This window comes from Melospiza melodia, chromosome 4, assembly GCF_035770615.1.
Source record: "Melospiza melodia melodia isolate bMelMel2 chromosome 4, bMelMel2.pri, whole genome shotgun sequence".
Taxonomy (NCBI): domain Eukaryota; kingdom Metazoa; phylum Chordata; class Aves; order Passeriformes; family Passerellidae; genus Melospiza; species Melospiza melodia.
The window spans coordinates 14,508,660-14,528,706 of record NC_086197.1 but is presented as its reverse complement, the minus strand read 5'-3'; the positions used below and the strand labels follow the sequence as shown (position 1 = coordinate 14,528,706).

General features: G+C 42.0%; 2 protein-coding genes across 2 annotated transcripts in view; both read left to right on the top strand.

Moving 5' to 3' along the window:
* Nucleotides 1–298: 298 nt before the first annotated feature.
* LOC134417922 (probable G-protein coupled receptor 19) lies at nt 299–1,555 on the top strand. Its single transcript, XM_063155793.1, has one exon. The coding sequence runs from the start codon at nt 332–334 to the stop codon at nt 1,553–1,555; it is 1,224 nt and encodes a 407-aa protein (XP_063011863.1). The 5' UTR covers nt 299–331.
* An 8,397-nt stretch (nt 1,556–9,952) lies between these two features.
* LOC134417921 (potassium voltage-gated channel subfamily KQT member 1-like) overlaps nt 9,953–20,047 on the top strand; it is a 68,698-nt gene continuing 58,603 nt past the window's right edge. The window contains exons 1-2 of the mRNA XM_063155791.1: nt 9,953–10,025; nt 11,313–11,882. Of these exons, the coding sequence (XP_063011861.1) occupies nt 11,497–11,882 (386 nt within the window). The 5' untranslated portion in view covers nt 9,953–10,025; nt 11,313–11,496. The remainder of the gene's footprint in view (nt 10,026–11,312; nt 11,883–20,047) is intronic.

Here is a 20,047-nt window from a genome sequence, read left to right as displayed (position 1 = left end):
TTGCAGCTTACCTGCACTGGTGGCGTGGCACGTCAGTCTCCAGCTGTGAACGGGACACTGATCTTTCCGTAGGCAGAAATGCCTATCTGAAATACTCAGGCCATTCCTAAAAATCTGCATGAAACTTAATGTTCTCTGCCACGACACATTGTGTCTCCATGCATTTCTGACCCTTTTCTCTGAAATCTACTACTCTAAGGAGTATGGAGACTACTTAGAGTTATGTTTTATAGATTACTTTGGGCTTTTCACGCAGAGTTGTTCGACAAAACCTTTTCTCTCCTCTCTGTCTGCAGCGTGAGCAAAAGACGTAGCCAAGTTTTCTCGCAGCATGGATAACAGCAGTGGTCCTGTTCTTCTCTTTACCTTGCTCCTGATGCAGAACACGAGCAGCCCCAAAGCCTCCTCCCCTCCTGCTGGCTATGAGATGGCAGAACTTCCATTCCCAGGAGCCAGCCTGAGCAGGAATCACTCTCTGGTAGAGTATGGGCTGAGGCCGGGGGAAATCGCAGCAGCCAGTGTGGTTTGGGGAGTGCTGTGGCTGATCTCTGTCATGGGAAACTTCCTGGTTTGCTCAGTGATCTACAGAAGGAGGAGGACACAGTCCACCCCCAACTACTTTGTGGCGTCCATGGCGTGTGCAGACCTGGTGAGCAGCGTGGGGAGCGCGCCCTTCCTGCTGCTGCAGCTGAGCTGCGGGCGCTGGGTGCTGGGCAGCGGCGTGTGCCGGCTGGTCAGGTACATCCAGTACCTCACGCCCGGGGTCCAGATGGATGTGCTCTTCTCCATCAGCTTGTATCGATGCTACACTCTCATCCATCCCCTGAATTTCAGAGTTTGCAGGGAGAAAGTCAAGAGAATGACTCTGGTCTCTTGGCTGTGTGGTGCTCTGTTTGCATCACCAGCCTGTTATCTCTATGGCTCCAGCAGTGACCACCACTGCAACTTCTTCCTCCCCAGTTCTGAGCTAGGAGTCACCTCTGGTGTCTTCCACCTCTCATTGCTGTTGCTTTTGATCCCATCACTCCTTATTATCCGCTGCTACCAGAAACTCTTCACCTACATTTGGAGAAGTGGGACTGAAGGCACAGCTGGAAGGAGGACAATGAATCTTGTCTTAAGAAGAAAAGTGAAAACTACCAAGTTGTTTTTCATCTTTGTCTTGAATTTTCTTCTGTCCTGGCTGCCTTTCTTCATGGTACAGTTGTGGCACCCACAGGAAACAGACTACAGAAAGAGCTCCTTGCTTTTCCTGGCCATCACTTGGATCTCTTTCAGTTCCTCAGCCTCTAAACCAATCCTCTTCTACATCTATGATGCAAACTTCAGAAGAGGAATGATAGAAATTTGTTGCATGTGGAAATACCCCAGAACCGACATCTACACCATTACTGCCAGTTCCAGGACAGCTGGAAATAATCACATTATCCCAGCCCAACCTCACCAAAGACTCACCTGTGATGCTTTTAACAGAGAAGTAAAGGAGCATGAGCTTGCCAGGCCTGGTGAGTCCAGTCCCACAAACACATTTGCCAAGAGAGTTTCATTACTTTGAAAAGGAATGGATGAGCTGTGGAGTGCTGTGTTCCCGCAGAAGAAGGAGTATCTTTCACTCTTTTGAAGGACTAAATAGGTACATATTTTAGACCAGCTCCTAGGGTATAAAAAAAAAAAATAAATGTTCTGTATTATTTAATGGCTTGTGTTTGATGCGTTTGTTCTATTTTATTTCAGTTTTCATGTTCTGCTTTGGGGAACTCCTTTCCTGGAATCTACAAGAGTCCTCACACTCTCTGTCTGTAGGGAGAAAAGGAAAAGAAAGAAATACTTCTTGTTACAGTCCCTGTAAGGGATGGGCCATAGTGCAGAAATACCTAAATCCACCCAAAGCCTTTTAGGCTTCCTTCCAGTATGTCCCTGGGGATATTCCTGCACTGGGCTTGTCCCTCTTGTTCAGACCCCTCTGGTCTGGTGGACAGGGTGGTGTTGGGTTAATGGCCTGACTGGGTGATCTAAGGGGTCTTTTCCAACCTAAACAATTCTAGGATTCTGTCTCCTTCCAGTCTTCCTGTGCCTCCATTTCTCTTTGGGAATGACCTCCTCCTGGAAAAGTTGCAGCGGATTTTTTCAGCAAAGTTGGACTGCAGAACAGGTTCCTGGACAAATTTCCAACTCACAGCTTCGGACTCCTCCTCCACACAGGCCCCAGTGGAGGAGCCTCAGGCTCTGCCATCTGGAGCCACAGAGCCATGATTCCATTGCATGGAGTTGTGGAATATCCTGGGTAGGAAGGGAGCCCTGGCCCTGCACAGACACCCCAACAATCCCACCCTGTGCATCCCTGAGAGTGTCATCCAAATGCCTCTGGAGCACTGGCAGCCTTGGGGCTGTGGCCATTCCCTGGGGAGCCTTTCCCTGATATCCAGCCTAAACCTCCCATGACCCATCTCCAGCCATTCCCTCAGGTCCTGTCTCTGGTCACAGAGAGCAGAGATTGTATCTGTCCCTCTGCTGTCCCTTGGGAGGAAGCTGCAGACCTCACTGAGGGCTTCCCTCAGTCTCCTCCAAGCCAGTTTTCTCCCCTCACAACTAAAAATACAACTTCTCAGTCACTGCATGCTGTTTGTCTCCCCAAAACAACCTCTGTCAGCAAAGGTCTGTAGATTTTTTCAGGAAAACACAAATGGATTCATCCCTGGGAACATTTTCCCCACGGAAACAAGATGGTGATTCTGTCATGTGTAAATCTGGACTAGGTAGTGCTGCTTTTCTTAAATTTCAGCATTTTTTCCTGTGCCTTAGGACATGTTTGTGCAGATGTTAATTGGGTTTTTTGGTAGGAATATGCTTTTGCCCCTGGCTGTGCCCACGAGTTCTGGTTTTAATCAGTTTGTTCATATTACAACAGGGCTGTAATGTATTTTACCCTTTCATTACTAATACAGCATCTCACAATGACTTCATCAGAATTATTGGTCAGAATGCATTATGAATGATAGACAGTAATTACTACTGCTAATTAAAGTATAAACTTTGCAATTACAGATTTCCACGAGATTTTTGGTAATTTTACAGATTGTGAGGTATGGAATGTCCATCCGTTGTTAACAGCTGATGGAAAAAGGACAAGGAAAGAGATGATGGAATTTTTCGTAGCAGTGTCTGGTTCAAAGCTAAGATTAATTATTTAAATTATGTAAATCTTTGTATTCTCAAAGTTAATTCTGAAATGAACATGTCCAGAGATCAAAGGCAGTGAGACATCTGAGTGGGCATTTGGGCTCGAGCACCCCAAAAAAGTTGAATCTATCCTGAACCTGAAAATTGAGGATTTTATATCCTGAACTAAAAATTGAGTTGTAAGCAGTAGTAAGGTGCATGGACAGACCTCTAGAGGGTATACATTCCTAATGCTGTACACATGGGATATAAAGTGGCACTGAATATCATATAATACATTCATAAGTATCTCTTATAAATAATAACTACTTTTCCAATAAAAAAGAGTAAATATTTGCATTTTCATTTTCAGCATATATGTCAGATGTACCCCATTGCCTTCACCATGAGGAGTCATTGTCAAGGCAGAGAGAAACACTGTGCATTTCCACACCCGTCTGCTCCTGTACATCCTCAGGACAGACACTTTGCCAGTCAGTTTGTCCACCTGAATGCCTGATGGAGAGTGCTGTTAGTGCTCAGGGCTGGAGAACTCTTTGGTTTACAGTGGTACTTAATATAATTAGTGCATTTTACAAATGCTCAGCAATGCCATAAGCCAGTCTTACTGACCTTCTGAGGTCCTGCTCTATATTCTCACTAGAACATTCTTACTTAGAAGCCACTCAGAATTTTATCTCATTTTCCACATTAGGATAACATAAGAAGAGACCTTTTGTTGAAAGCATTTAGTGCCAGTCCCAGCACAAGATCAGCTGCAGGTGTTACATGTTTGCTTCAAGTTCCTGTTTCATGACTTCAGTGTGGGTCACTTGCATGTCCTGGGTTGCAGTATCAAAAGTTATTGATTTATTTTAAAATCCTCACAAAATTTTCCTTGTTTTCCTAGAAAAAAGCCAGTAAGTCACAATTATTGTTCACAAGTCAACTTTCAGTAGAGTGATCCATGTTCGGCACACAGCTGCTTTTGGTAAATTTTACTCAAGATGAACATTCTCCTGCTCAGGAGGGTGCTTTTAAAGAAACATTTATGGGGTGTTCTAGTTGCTAGAACACATAGCTCTCAAGCTCACTCACTTCTTCCACAATCCTTACTTCCAAGGCAGCTTTTTTTCTACAACAAAATTTAAACAGATCTTATCACAGATACCTTTATTTAGATTTCCTGGATTCCGATAAGCTAAACACAGTCCCAGATTTCCAAAAGGTGGACGAAACTGGAGTGCCTCAGATGCCAAGTGTCTTTGCTGAGCTCATCATATCCAGCTGAATGTGTTAATTCTGGGAAGAATGTAGGATCTGCTTCTCTGCTGGAAACATCCTGGGTGACATTCTGAGCACCTAGAGTGGTGGAATGGCACTCACCAGGGAGCTCTCCACCCATCAGTGTGCAGGAGAGCTGTCAGCCTGGCTTATTGGGATTGCTTGGAATGCAGTGGGAAGACCCTTGGCCAGCCTTTGTGCTTGTACTTTTTAAATCTCTGCAGAACACACTAAGCCTGACTTTCTGGTCCTGCTGCACGTGTGCACTGCATGTTACGTGCTCTGGAATCAGTGAGGGGTTTAGAACTGCCAGAGGAAGCAATAGACAGCTCTCTCAAAAAAATTACAGGAGATGGAAGTGAGAAGTAAGAAAATATGCTTCACTTTGAGAATGAGGTAAATAATTTCAGATGAGTTACTGCCTGAGGCTCCAGCTTAGCTGAGAAAGAAGGTAAAGTAGACATGGTACATGAACTAAATTCTTAATGTACCAGTAAAAGTTCAGTTTACTGCTCTTTAATATCAGTTTGGTAATCAACTAAAGGTTGTATAAAAGAGCCCACAGCTCCCAGAAAAGAAGCTTTGTGGAAATAAAATGTCTTAGTTGACTTTTTTAAAACTCATAAATGTAAAAATGCCCAACTGCACTTACCCTGAAAGAATCATTGTGATCTTTTCAAACTGCCTCTTCAGTTATAACACACATGTAAAGAGTGTCTCCTGAAGCAATAGCTCTATTTTGGTCAATCTTTTCAGATATACTTGAAATAAGCACCCACATTTTGTGGTATTCTGTTACAACCCTAGAACCAATAACAGTATCCTTTTCCTCCAGTGCATCACTAATGATTTAAACAAACCCAGTCAAACAATGCTGGGACACTTAATATAATTGAAGAAAGGAATCAAGTAACAGCTGAGGTTCACTATGCAAGAATTTATATTGCCTCTTATTATGTGAAGGTTCTCTGTGGCTCCTATCTGGTTACCTCTTCAGCAGTGGCCATAGGGAACCTATTTCATGCAGTAATTTTGTCTTCCATTAATGCAACATAAGCATAACAACAGATACTTTGCTCTGCATGTTAGCAGATTATTTTAGTTCATCTGCTTTATTAATATCCGGATGTTGAAAATGTTGTGGCTTTTATAAAACTATACTATGATTTATAATTAAAGAATCCTGCTGGCCTAGTGAAGAGCACTTAAACTGCATACCAAGATTGTCCAGGTGGAATAACATGAGAACAGTAAAATTTGGCTGCATCATTGTTAAAATGACTCTCATGGAATGCATTATAGTTATTGTTTGATTTCCCACAGTGCGTCAAATGGCAAATATGTGATGCTGGATTTTGTCCCATAGAAATTAGTGCTCTTGAAACTTTGCTGAGCTATGGTGCAAAAGTCATGGAATCAAAACCTTTCCCAGTTCCAGCAGAGGAAAACACACTTCTTTGTCAGCTCTTTCACCTGGTTCTTCAGCTTTCATCTTCCCCCCCCGCCTTGTCGTGAGAGAGAACCTAACATAGCAACAGGATACCAAGCTAAGAGACTGAGGCGCAGGGTATGTATATTCTTCATGGAAAACTGAAATGTACCCTGAATGACTGTGGAATAATAGTTAAGCCATGCAAGTGATTTGCTTATCTGAGATTTTTCACATACACATGCACACATAAGCAAAGATAAGCTGAATGCTTGACATCCTTGCTGAAATTAAAACTGCTGGGGTTTTTTAGGAGATGTGTGTTGGATGGCTGTGGACTCATCAGGACTCATAAAAATGAGAGAAAAACAGGAACTTGGAGTCCCTCTTAGTTACCTAAAGGGGGTGAGATGTGATTTGTGGGTGGATGAGGGTCTGGGGCAGGGCAGGGGGTTGTTGGGCAGGGTCTCTTTGCTCTCTCCAGGGTGCTGAATCCCATGGGTACCACTGAACATCCTTTGGAAAGGGATACAGCCTCAGGGTATGGTTCCAGTACACAAGCTGATGTGCTTTGCTGGTTTTGTTTTGGGATGGTTATGGATGTCACTTATCAGTGGGGTTTATTTTAAAAGAGCTACCTGTTTTCTTCTGTCTGCATGGTCAAAAGTGGCTGAATAGCTTTTTAACCAACCAGTCAAAAGCAGAACTAGAGATTTTCAGAATAAAATTTAGGCCCAGGTGCTTACAATATTGATGAATTTTCAAGAAAGGAAAGGAACAAGTGTTGTAGGAACAGACAGACAACCTGGCCTGAAAATTGCTTCTAGTTCCCCCTCTAATGAGTATATGAATTAATTGATTTTTTTTATTTCCATCAGGCAGATAGAGTTTATTAGTCAGCATAACAGCAATAGTTTATATCTTATTGTGTGATTTAGTATAAGTTTTATACATTTATGATAATTCTAAGATTTATACATTCATGAAATGCATCATATTATGAGGTTGACACTTCACATCACAGCTGTTAAAAAGTTCAAGAATTTCTTGAAGAACTTGCATCTTCTGTTAATTTTTCCAAGGAAATATTTTAGTATTAGTTTGAACAGAGAGGGAAAAACCTTCATAAGTGCGGGAGTCAGGTTAATTTCTTACTGGAATAGTGTCATGGAAATGAGGGATTTATGGAATTAGACACTACTCTGGGTCAAGCAGTCAGCTTTGTAGACCTATCTATGTTAGTACAAAAATAATGAAGCACTGCCAGCACTCATAAAAGGCAATTTGTCACATCATATCTTTGCCTGTGTGGTAAAATGCTACAATACATTTCTTTTGGAGAGAATGGAAGCCCAGTGTCTCAATCTGGACATGCACCATCCTTCCAATACCACAGTGTACAAGTCGTGATAATCTTAGTTTATGTTCAGCATATCCTTGTGAAGGAGAATAATGGTGTTCATGGTGCACATTAAATAGACTGCCAAGTGCTCCAAGATAACCGAACTGTCTAGTTTGGCAAGACAAATATTGTCTCATTACATTTCAAAAATAAAAAGTATAGGGGGTACTGTTAAGTGAACTCAGAGCTGAGGCTCCATTTCATTATTGTTAATTACCTTTGTTTGCAGTCCCTTGTAAGAGCCCACCAGGCTGGGAAGCTGAATCAGAGAGCAAGGGCTGGAATTTTGTTCCTTTAAAGGTGGTTCTGGGTACCACCAAAACTCGCTGGGTTTGTGCCCCAGTGTGATCACTGCTAAGATCCCACAGCTGGCCCAGGGGGCTGTGTGGCACTCAGCAGTGCCCAGCTCCTGGCTATCAGTGCTGGCAGAGCTGCAGCTCGCAGATCCAGAGCAGATCTTCAAAGCTCTGATGCAGAGAGCTTACGTCTGGAGAATGGAATCTGGGATGGACAGAGGGGCGCGGGAATGTTTTCCAATTCTCATCCATTATTTACCCTTCAAGATATTTTCTAGCATTAAGAGTTCCATATTATCTGTCTCTTGCATTAACACTTTCCTTCTAGAACACAGCCCCCAGCGGAGACAGTGATGGGTGCTGCCAGTGGTGCTGTGTTTAAGGTTTCTCTGAGAAGTGCCTCCTCCTCAAGAAGGGGCTCAAAAATGCACCTCAGAGCCAGACATTTCTCTGTGCCTTCCCATCCTGGCCTTCTGGTGATAAATTCCCAGGTCTAGTGCTAAATGCAGTGCTGTCAGGGTGAGGAAGATGTGCTCTCTGAGCACAGGGGTGGCACCAGGCCCACCAAAATGAAACACGTGAAGTGAGCCTAGCCACAGAAGTCACATTCCTGTATATACCCACTTGCAGGATGCTCTGTGCATCTATAGTTACCAGTGAACACTTCAGCATTTATTTAGACATCCCTGGAATCATGCCTGTGATGTAGGCCATAAATTAGTGAGGTGACTAATTGCCTTTTGAGGTTTTGACCTGAAGATGCGATAATACTGCTTTTAGTGGATTTGTGAAGGAATGAGTTCAAGTCTTCCACCTCTCAGTCTATTAAAATCTTATCATTAAATTATCTTTTCTTCAACCAAGAAGTAGGAGTCAGGTGCTCTGCTTTCATTTCTGCTGGGATTTCAAACCTGCTGCTATTATGTTGAGTTTTTGCTTTTGCAGTAAAGCTGGGTACTACAATTCCCTCAAAGGAAATTTATTTTTAACCTTAAAAGATCCACAAAAATATAATACCAATATTACCAATATAAAACAAATATTACTTCTTGGTTGGTTTGTTGGTTGGGGGTTTTTGTTTGGTTTGTTGGGGTTTTTTAATTTTTTTTTTCCCTCCATACTTTGGCTAGTTTTGTAGATCTTGAGTAATTACATTCAGGAGAGGTCAGAGGTGAGGAGAGATGGAAATTTTTTCATTTAGCAAATTACTGTCTGGAAAAGTTAATAGAGCAGAGAATATAAAAGTATTAATTAATGCAGCAAGCATTTCAGGAAGAAGCAAAAACCTGGAGAAGGATTTTTGTGGCTCCAGTCAGGTATCAGTTCTCAATGACCACTCACCTGCAGTAGTGTGTGGAATAATGTATTCAATTCTGTGCACAGGTTAAACTGAGCAACACAGCATCCAAGGAAAATGTTCTGGATGGGTTGGTTTTTAGATCAGACTACATGTATCATGTATCAAGAAAAAAGAAAGGAACTAAAAGGGTTTGGGCTTGGGTTTTTGTTTTGTTTTGGAGTTTTTGCAATGGTATGGAAATGTAACTAGGAAACTAAAAAATAACTTTCTGGAATAATCTTTCCAAGGAAAGAGATGCCTTAGCCCCACAAACAATTATGATAAAAAGTGAAGACTGTGTGCAATGGCAGCATTTCCCACTGATGATAACCATAGGGTGAAAGAGGTACCTTTGTTGCATTCTCAAACTCCTGGCTCTGGAAAATTGGGAAGCTTAAGTTTGGAATGTTGGCACTGCAGACAACAGTCTGATTTCTGTTACAAGAGGGAGGAAAGGAGAGAAATAGCAGTATTCTCTTTCTCCTTCCTGATTAGAAAGGTCAACAATAAAATGGAGAGTTGGATGCCGGAATGGTTATGTTTGGGATGCTTTTCCTCCAAAATTAATATAAAAAATGACCTGGAGCTCAAAAGGGCAACAACATGAGAGAATCCTGATTTTCCAGTACTTGATGTAACAATGAAGCGCTGCTTTTGGCTTTGTCAAAACTTTATGGAAAAAGCCCTGAGCAACTGAAGCTGTTGTTTAATCTTTCCCAGTATGAAAGGAGGATGCAGAGCCTCCAGCTTGCCACAGGCATCACCTAATTCAGTGTTTAAAGATGTGCAGTAAGGAAAGGCTGCTTTTAATGCATTGCAATGAAGTGTCTGCAGATAAGAAAAACACTGGGAGGGAAGTTAAGCTGTTGCTTGTGATTGCTGGCTTTGACAGCAGGAAGAGACAGAAGTAACTTCTCTCTGAAATCATCCAAACTGTTCCCGATTCTTTCTGTGCCTTTTGCAAGGGCAGCCATATAAGGCAGCCCAAAGGGAGGGCCCCTGCCTTGCTCAGGGTGGGACTTGGGGAGCCGTGGGCAGAGCCGGGCAGCAGCTCCTCTCCTGCACCTCTCCAGGGACTCCAGGGTGTGCAGCAGCCGAGGGACGCGCCTGGAGAAAGTAGGTGCTGATTGCCAGCTGCTTTCAGGTTTTTGTGTGCTGTGTCTGTGGGATGCTGTGTGGGGATGGAGCAGCCCAGGGAAGGTGTGCCAGGCTTGCAGCTCTGCCTAGCCAGCCTTGTCCAGGCAGCCTCAGCACCCCAGAGTGAAGGGATGTTCTTAGAGGTGCTTCTCAGGCTGACTGGGATGTAGGGCTTTGTGCTTTAATGTTTGCACCCTCCAGCTGTTCATTAAGAGAAGTGCTGAGGGAAGGGATGAATTTCTCTCTTTGCACTAGGACTGATGTGGAAATGTGAACTGATGTTCACCTTTCCATGAGCAGTGTTAAGAAATTAACCTTGTGTAGGAAAGTCATGTTAAAATATATATATATGTAAATACTTTGTGGAATAACTTGGAAGGCTCTGTTCAGATGTACTGCACTGGGAGTTCATTCACTACACATGAGGAGCTTTAAGCAACAGCAAAAAATAGGCTTTATTTTAAAAAGGGCAGGGGAGTGTGAAGGCTGAAATTATCTCTTTAAAATATTCTGCTGAGGCTAAAGTAACTCTGAATGTGGGGTATAAGAAATAAGGCAGTTCAAAGAAAGACATCCACTCTCAGTCTTACAAAATTATTAATGTTGCTGCTAAGAAATTGCTGCGCTGTATTAGCAGAAATTGAATTCTGCTTTATGAAATACATATTGATCTAGAAGAACCCTATTGTCTTTTCTATTTGTCTAGGTACTTGTTTGAGAGTAGCAAAATTAGGTGCAAACATGAAAGGGCTTGGAGAAAATTAAGGATCAGGCCAGGAGTCTTTGATCTTTACCATTGTAGCAATATTAACCTTCCAGTATCAGTTATCTTTAATGGCATCCTCTTTTTTACACTTGAGAAAAGTTGTTCCCAAGTACTGTGGACTGCAAGATTGGGTCCCATGAGGTGACTGAAAAAAATTATTTAAGTCTTAAATTCTTCCTGTAATATTAATGCTTTAGATAAGTTCTTCTGAGGTGTAGATGTTTAAGGTCAAAGCCTCATTCAGGAGTGTTTTGGGCAACACTTAATTTCTAATCAGGGCACCTCAAGAACTGCTCAGTTTAAAGTAATCTGGTAGGATCAGCTCTCTCTGCTGCTGCACACGTGTTGCACTGTTTAAATAGTTCTAGGCTTTCTTTTTAACAATGTAACTTCGAAATGCATTTTCTTTCCTTCCTCCAGAAGTCTCAACCTCTTCCCTTTCCCAGACTCCTGTTCCTTCTGTTGTTACTGTCTCATAGGTTTTTCTGACTTAATTTCAGAGGATGTGAGTGGCAGCAGGTGACAGGCTGGAAGCTCGCGCTTGTGTCACAGAGAAACTCCATGATAACAGCACAAAGTCACCTTATCAGCTGCTGGAGCACCTTAGGCACAGAAGACATCCAATCCCTCCTTCATGATTTTAAATATTGATCAGAGGCAGCAATACCTGAGTGCTGCTGCAGGATGTCCCGTGGTGGTGCAGAAGCTGCTGCACGCCCGGTGTGTAACCACCGCGGGCAGGATCAATGCTCCTCCACTCTCCAGCTGAGCACTCTGAGTGGAAACAGCAAATCTGCACGGTTGCTGGAAGTCAGGGGGAACCTCAGCACCATGCAGTACTCTCCTGTGGCACTGAATGCAGAGCCCTCCATGGAAAAGGGAGCTGGGATTGCCCAGAGCCACAGGGAAGGCACAAAGGCTGCAGCCTGCTCGGACAGCGGAGCCGGCAGGGCCCGGACCATGGAGTGCTTCCAGAGCCAATATCTGACCAGAACCAGCACCCAGGGACAGGTCTACAACTTCCTGGAGAGGCCCAGTGGGTGGAAGTGTTTTATCTATCATTTTGCTGTGTAAGTACCTGCATTTTCCCATGATCTTTGGTGTAAGAAAAATCTGAAACTGCCCATTTAAATCAGCCAGGAATCAGTACTTGATCTCCTATGCTCAAAACCTGTTCCATGAGTAATCCTCTCAAGGCAGTGAAAAAAAAAAGCCAGTTCCTCAAAGAATCAGCCACTATATGCATAATCATCTCCAGAGAAGGCTTTTTATTCTTCAGATGATCTTTGTTTTCAAAGATGTACATGTACATTTGGAATTTCTGAGGGTAAGTCCTTCTGTGCTCCTGGCAGTTCTGATTGCTGGTTGAGCTGCTTTACACTGTCCCAGCTTCAGACACTGCATTTTTTAGCAAATGTGGCAGGTCCAGCTGTGATGAGACACATTCTGCTCTTTTAAGTCTGTTTTGCTCATGTTAAAGAGCCAAAACAAGTAATTTGTCAGACAAACATATAACATTACTAATTTGAATTGATTTATAGTTGTGAACATGAAATGAGTACAAACTTGGTGAAATGTTTTTCATTATACCATGTATGTAATACATGCAAGGAGGCAATTAAGGCTTCCATTTACCCTTGTAAAGCAGTGGTTGATATATTAATCCAGCTGTTACTGTTTTCTTTGGTTGCTTATGGTATCTGTCAAGCTTAGCAAGACCTCAATTACTGTTCTGAACGCTGCTGAACAGAAAGATAATTTGTCATCTTAGCTGTAGAAAGGGTCCAGTTGTGCTCTCACTGAGACCAGAGCAAGTTTTACTGGCCAGCTGAGCCAAAAGGCCTTGCTTTTATTATAAACTTAGCATATTTCCTAAAGAAATGCAGAGTGTTGAAATTACTCTGTTTGTCTGAGATAAACTATGGCCTGATTGCATTTTGGGAAAAAAACCCATTATCAGTGACTGCAGTCAGGAACTGCCCAGAAAAACATATGGTAATTCTAGGGATGAACCCTAATGCTTCTATTTAGCATAAAATAGTCTCATTAATACTTGCTTCCTTTCCCTCCTCAATTTCATATATGTATTTTTGAAAGGATTTTTTGATTTATGAAATTTCTCCAAGCAAAAAGATTACGCCTCCTTCAAGGACTATGCTCATAGCATGCTTTATTCCTAAGAACTAAAAAGATGTGATTTGTGTAGATTTAAATATATGAATAGTGATGATTCAAGCCTAGTTGAGACTACTAATCTTGCTAAATTTCATTTGCTTCATCATCTGTATTGCTTTTATCCCCAACTGATAAAATGCACTTTAATATGCACTTTTTTCTTCTGAAATGGGCATTAAAATAAAGAAAAAAATTTGTACAACCCCTCAGTACTAGAAAATTGGAGAAAATACTGGTAATACCAACAGCAACTGTTTTTTTAAGGATTCCTACCATTTACATGAAAGAATATGTAAATTGAGTGCTCTTAAAAGTTATTTGTCTTTGAGGCTCCTAGAAAGGAAGCATTTGAAACAGCTTTTGGCAAGCATTTTGTCTCAAGGATATTTTTGCTAATAATTATCCCAGTAACTACATGATGTATTCATTTAAATAACAAGTTTCTGTTTTGGAAAGAACATGCCTTATAAGATTATATATCATTACAGCAAAACATTGTTAAAAAATAAACTACTAATTTAAAATACACTTAATTTTATAATTAGAACAATCTGTAATTTATTTTTAAACAGCTTCCCGTGTTTTATGTGTGGGTTTGGAGGTAACTTAAGTGCAGCTGATTGATGGTGATGATTATGATGATTTGTTCTTTTCCTGACAAATCCAAACTTTAAAGTATATGGCTGATATTTGTGTAGCCTGGAGGAGCTGGATGTGCTGTGTCCCTTCTGTCCTTCATGCGCCACAAAGATCAGACAATTTATTTACAGACTTGGGGGAACTTTCTGTCCAAGAGGGACTGGAGTCTGCTCTGATCTGGAGTCAGTTCTGCTAGAAGGAGCCTGACTTTCCAAAGCCAGGCAAGGTGAGGGAACAGCAAGTGCTCCAGGAGGTGACCTCTTCTCATTCTGAAATTACCAAGATAATCACCGATAACACTCGCAGAAAGTTTCATTTAAGGGAATAAGCTCAGGGTTCTTATGGAACTTTATAGCAGTGGTAGGAAAGGAATTATTTTTTGTCTAATTAAATCTAGAATTTGTATTATTTTAGTGGAGTTAGTGGAGTTTTAGTGGAGGTTGCAATTATGGTTTCAAAACAAAATGTTTGAAGGTGTGAGTGGGTTTACTTGAGAATCCCTCCTGCTGATCTTGAAAACCTTCTCATTTGGATAACTTCTGGTTTAGTTTTGTGAAATGCTTCACTTCCAAAAAGCCCAGTAGAGTAGAGGATTTAGCAAGAGCTGAGGGCTTGAGAAGCAGCTGCTCCATGAACTGACAATGTATTGATCCAAACCAAGCAATTCCTGTGGCTGTGTGAGAGCCTTGGGGTGTTGGAGATCACCTCTGTTAGAGCCCAGCTATTTGCTGTGAGTTCCTCAGTCCAGAAAAAGCAGCGTGTGCCTGGCTTGGATTAACTTCTAAACTCAGCTATGCACTTGCTTAAATCACATCCAAATGTCAGGTATTAGGGTATAACCCTCATATTTTGAAATATGAAAGAAAAATACAACATGTATTGGTGAGGAGTTATTTGTGGCTGTGGCCTTACTTGGCAAACCTACACATTTAAATAACTTAATTGCAGGTGGAGTCTTACTTACGTGATGGATATTTTTCTGAAGCCTACATCCATATAGTGCCTGCTGGAATGGCTCCACTGTGGGCTGGAATGTTGTGTGCACCTGGCTGGCTGTCACTTATCACTGTTCTGTGAGCCACAGAGGCCACCTTGTGTCAGCCCGAGGTGATGTCGCAGTGTGGCTTCCAGGCAGGAAACCCCCGAGTGTGCCCACGATCCATCGTGTTTTCCCTCTCAGTTACACCCTGCTCACTGCAGTCCAACTCCCTTTTCCTATCTTTTCCATTCCTCTGGAGCATGCAGGGACTGATAATTTTGGTCTTATGTGCTGCTCTTGCCTGGGTAGATGAATTTTTCAGTTAAAAAGCCAGAGACTTAGAAGGAACCTGGGTTCCTTTGGACTAAGTGAGGGAACAGGACAACTGGCTAACTCTGAGTGTGCTGAAAGAGGGAGAAAGGAGAGCCTGGGACTGAGACACTGAGATCCACCTTGGTTTGTGGTGGAAGCTGAGACTGGTGCCAGAGATGCTGAAACTGGAGGAAAACAATACAAGAGCAGAGTAGCTCAAGAGCAAAGAGAATCTGACAAAGGAAAGAGGAAAAACAGGTTGTGGATATCAGAAAGCTGGATACAGGCACAAAGGGGACAGCTGAAAAGGGTCAAGAAGCTCAGAGAGCCACTGGGAGGAAGAGGGGTAGGACATGACAGCCGGGAGCTAGGGAAAGCGGGGGTGTGGAATTCATGATGGGACAAGGAACCTTTCACCCTTAGGCAACTAATTTGAATCTTGTCCAAGTCAATAGTTCAGTAGAAGAGGCAGTGGTGGCTGTGGGGAGATACAAAAGGAGCTGTTGGTCCCAGTCCAGTTCCTAGCAAATGGATGTCACATCAGCCCTGGAGTCAGCACAGCTGGAAGGGCTGCTGTCAGGCTCTGGAGAAACCACAGGCTGGCTGGGAGTGGAGGCAAGTCCAAGGCAAGGGGGAGGTCCAGGACAGGGACTCTTAACTGTGTTCTCAGCTCTGCCATTTTCTTGCTGTGTAACACTGCAAAATCTTTAGTGAGAACTTGCAGCTGTTCCAGGTCACTTTGTGCTGCTTTGGCCACTTGTTGAATGAGTGTTAGACCTTGCTCTCCTTCAAAAGTTAGACCAGCCTTTGTGTCCCATAACCTCCTTTGGGATGAGGTGAGCTGATCTACCAGCTCATTGCTGACAAGCCAGCATGGGTTCTGCTCCCCTCATCCACCTCTAGCACTCAGCTTGCTCCTGCCAGCTGTATTGTCCTTTGATACTTAAACTTGGAGTTAACTTGGATAACCAGTTCAGCTTCTGGCACCAGCAGCAGCCTCTTACCCCAGTGGTAAAGAGTGGATGGTCTTCAGTCAGGTTAGTACTGCACATGAAGCACCTTGAAACACTTCCCCACTCTTGTTTCCTCAGTGGATCAAAACTACTTGTTGAATTTCATATAAAATCGTGCACAATAATTGCAAAGTAGCATTGCAAATCATCTGGCAAGTACTGCAGACCACCTGGTTTGACTGCAAAACGTTTCATAAATGCAGGTTTTGGGTAGTATATAAAATAAAGTCTGGTCTGCAGGCAGCCTTGAGATTTCTGGGGAAACAACTCCTCCAAATGGTGACTTAGAGAGGGTGATGGCTGTTGCTCCAAAATATTCCTATGGGATGCTGCCTGTCTCTGGGAATCGTGTGGTAGACAGGGGAAATATCTTCCCCAGAGTGTGGTTTCCCAAGAGCTGGCAGGGTGATTTACCAATGCCAAAAACTCTTGGTGCCCCTCTGCCACCTCCCCTTCTTCCCTTCTGGACACACATTTCTGCTGCACGACTCACGTTTCTTCTGGCACTCACTGGAGCCCTCCTACGCTTCATCAGCTCCCTGTAATGGCAGGAATCTAGATCAGCAGGAAATGAGGAGCTTTTGGGACCTTCAGGAGTTGCAGCATGTCAGCAAGTGGTCTAACGGGGCTGCAACCAGCACTAACACAGTTGGCCAAGACTGCAATGGAATGAGGCAAAGTTCTCTTTCTTTTTTTTCTTTTCTTTTTTTTTTCTCCCAACAGAGAGCTGTGGTGTGGGCCAAGTTTTATATGAAAACATGCCGTAGGTTTAGTTTGTTACCCCTCTCCTCCTCCAGACCAACTCCCACAGCTCCATCAAAGAGAAAAAAACACACAAAAAACACAAAACCACAAAAACACAAAAACGCGCGCGCGCACACACATACACACACATATACACACACACACACACACACCTGTTCCTGCCATCTTGTTGAAAAAACCTCAACTGAACAGTTACTTCTGAATAATTAAAAGTCCATGATCCTTACAAAAATGTGAACAACATCAATAACACCACTGATGTAAAACTTCATGAGGAAAGTACAAAAAGATAAAAAAACATGTTTATAAAAGGGGGTGATAGCCAGGAGAGGGTTTTTTCCTTTAGAAAAGATTCTGTGTACCAATGTCTGTGTCACTGTGAGTAATACATAAACACGTGAATTCAGATTATTTGGACAAATGAAAAATTGCAATTTTTTCCTATTATTGTTTCTCCTCAGACTTTGCTTTCTCAGATTTTTTTACTTCCTCCAACTCCACGTAAGAAGTGCTAGTTGTGTTCTGTTAACTTCTGCAGAAGTTCAGAGCCACCATTCTGGCTGATATTCCATTTTTGTTCGGCGTAAAACTGTTGCTGATGTAAAGAACTTTAAAAGGCAAAATATGTAAGGCTCTAGTGGTTCCATTTAATGGGGCACTTGCCTGCATATATTTTGATTCTTTGAGTGTAGCAGCTCTTTAGAGAACTGAAATAAGTTAGCACAGTGTTCTCCAGCTCCTGTTTTTATCTGGAAATGAAGCATATAACCCATTATTTATAACTGTTTATCTCAAAGGGACTGTCAAATTCCCATTTCTGTCCTTTCCACAATTATCTCTAGAATGCAAGCAGATATTTTGCTTTTTCCAATGATGTGATTGTAATATGACCAACACAAGCAACAACTAAAGTTCAGAGTAATTATAAGCACATGGCTGCTTTTGAGATTCTGGCTTTGACCTTGATGTTGCAGCTTAATTCTGGACATGGTGTACTTTCGTAAGAGGAAGGCCTATTATTATTATTACTATTACTCATTACTTATTGTTTTTAGAGTGTTTCTTGCCAGCATAACCGTTAATTATTTGGAATTTTATATAGAAATGTCATGACAAAGTTTTCAGTTTGAACTGGAAGGGCTACTTTTCATCTGTGTACTAACTACTGAGAGGTACTAAGCAGTTTTCTCTGATGACAAGCTTCAGGTACCAAAAGAGGAGCAGTATTGAAGAGAAGAAACTCAAAAATTCCTTATTCATTAAAGTGGGGTGTTCCTCTTGCTGCTTACAGTTGCATGGATGAGATGGTGGAATGGCTGAAATTGCTAATGAAGGGACACTGATATGAAAGAAAATTGTCGTTAGGGTTCTGTAAAGTTCCAGGGTTTGGTTGTTCTAAAAATACATGGGGTTAGTTATTAATTTTTAACCTCTCTTCCTAAGGAAATGGAGTTTCTGCAACCACACTGTCTGAGCATGTTCTGTCTGAAAGGTCCTTACCAAAAACCTGTGAGCCAGCTGGCGAGTTCCAGCTAACATGGACAGGGGATGAGAAATGTCAGAGATACTGTGCTCCTTCTCATTTGCTTAAAACAGACATTTGTCTAGAGGAGAGAGAAATTAATATCCCCAAGATGAGAACACTTCACTTTAAGGTCCTTTAGATTGTTTGGCACCAAGGAGTCTTTTCAGTAGAGAGATGTTAGGAGAGCTCTTAAGGAAGAGCTTGGATCTGGGAGTATTTCATGTTAGGCACCATCATCTAACCACAGGGCACAAAGCCACAGCATGAGTAAGTTCTATTTTCATTTTTTGAATTATTGATTACTTTTTCCATCATTTCTGTAAGAAATTCAATCCATCTTATTCCAGAAGCTCAATTTCGTAATAATCTGAGCAATTAATATACATTAACATCTGCCCCCACAGGCTAATGTTGTTTCTGTAGTGAAAACAAATACTGTAGCCTGACATTGCTACGCTGCTGTTGATGGAATTTGGTTATGCTTTTGTGGAAAAACTCCCCTCTGTTCTTACAGAATCCAGCAAAATAAAAAGATATTCCTTGGTATTAATGTTATAATTGCTCATGAACTCGAGGACTGTACATAGTACCAAATTCAAGAAGAAAAGTGATGGTCAAGCTGACATTGACTCAGCAGATGTATTTTCACAGCATCATCGTATACATTTGTTCTTTCCCTTTTCTTCTTCTAACTCAAGAGACATTATTTAATGTGAGTACTATGAGGAAGCTGGTGTTGCATTTTGAATGGTGGTTGGAATTTCCTGTCCTAAATCACATGCCAAAACCTACTGACTTTTGTGTTACAGTCAAGGTTGGTGATAAAAGTATTAGAATCATCAACACTGAAGTCATGATGATGGACTGGTTTTGTCACTGTTTAAAGAACTGATTATGTCACTTCTAGAAAGTCTTAGCTGTAGAATCAGAATGGAAGATTGCAAGACATGCAAAGAAAAAAGCAAGAGAAACACAGCAGCACAGACGTCAGTGGAATATATGGGCACTCAGTGGAATCAAGGAGCTTAAATCCCAGGAAAGGCAGGACATTAAATAAAAGGTTTCAGTAAGACCAGTACTCCTGGTGGTTGTAAGGGATGCATGAATGCAATTTGTCAGTTTTGAAGTACTGCCAGATAAACTCGTACAAAAAGCAAAATCCAAATCCTAGTGCTCTTCAAAGAACAGCAATTAAGTTAGGCTGTTACATGTTTGGAAATGTGAAGTGCTCGTTACTAATGGAGCTGTGGATGTTTTATAAATAACATCCAACAGCTTGGGTCAGTTGATCCAGAAAGCTGGTTTCATGTGGGAGACTTCTTGTAGGATGTGTGGCTCATGCTGTGGTTTGAACAACATTGGTTTTAGCTGTTGATCCAGCCCTGTTTGTGATGAATTCTGTATATGCAGGTAATTTCACTATTTGTGAGTGAAATTTTAAATTCCCTTGGTGTTGTAGAAATATTGACTTATTATTTCTGATAGGAACCAGGAGGGTAACTTCATGTTATGTGCAATGGGGCTATTGGGCATTTCTGGGTGCAATTCAGAAGAGACAGCTGAAAACAGATATCCTCAGTATATCCATGCAATAGGTGGGATTTTCCTTTGCTGAGGGCTTCAAAGCTCTGAAAATATTTTATTCTGGGGTAGGAAAAAGAAAATCAGATATGGCCTAATTCTCTTCTAGGCAAGCTCCCTGTTAGTGAAGTCCAAAGCTAGGCAGGTTTCCATTAAAACATGTCTGGTCTCCTTCTCCACTTCTGCTGAAACCAACACATTCCCAGACTATTTCTAATTTTAACAGATTGGTATTTTCAGCAGAAA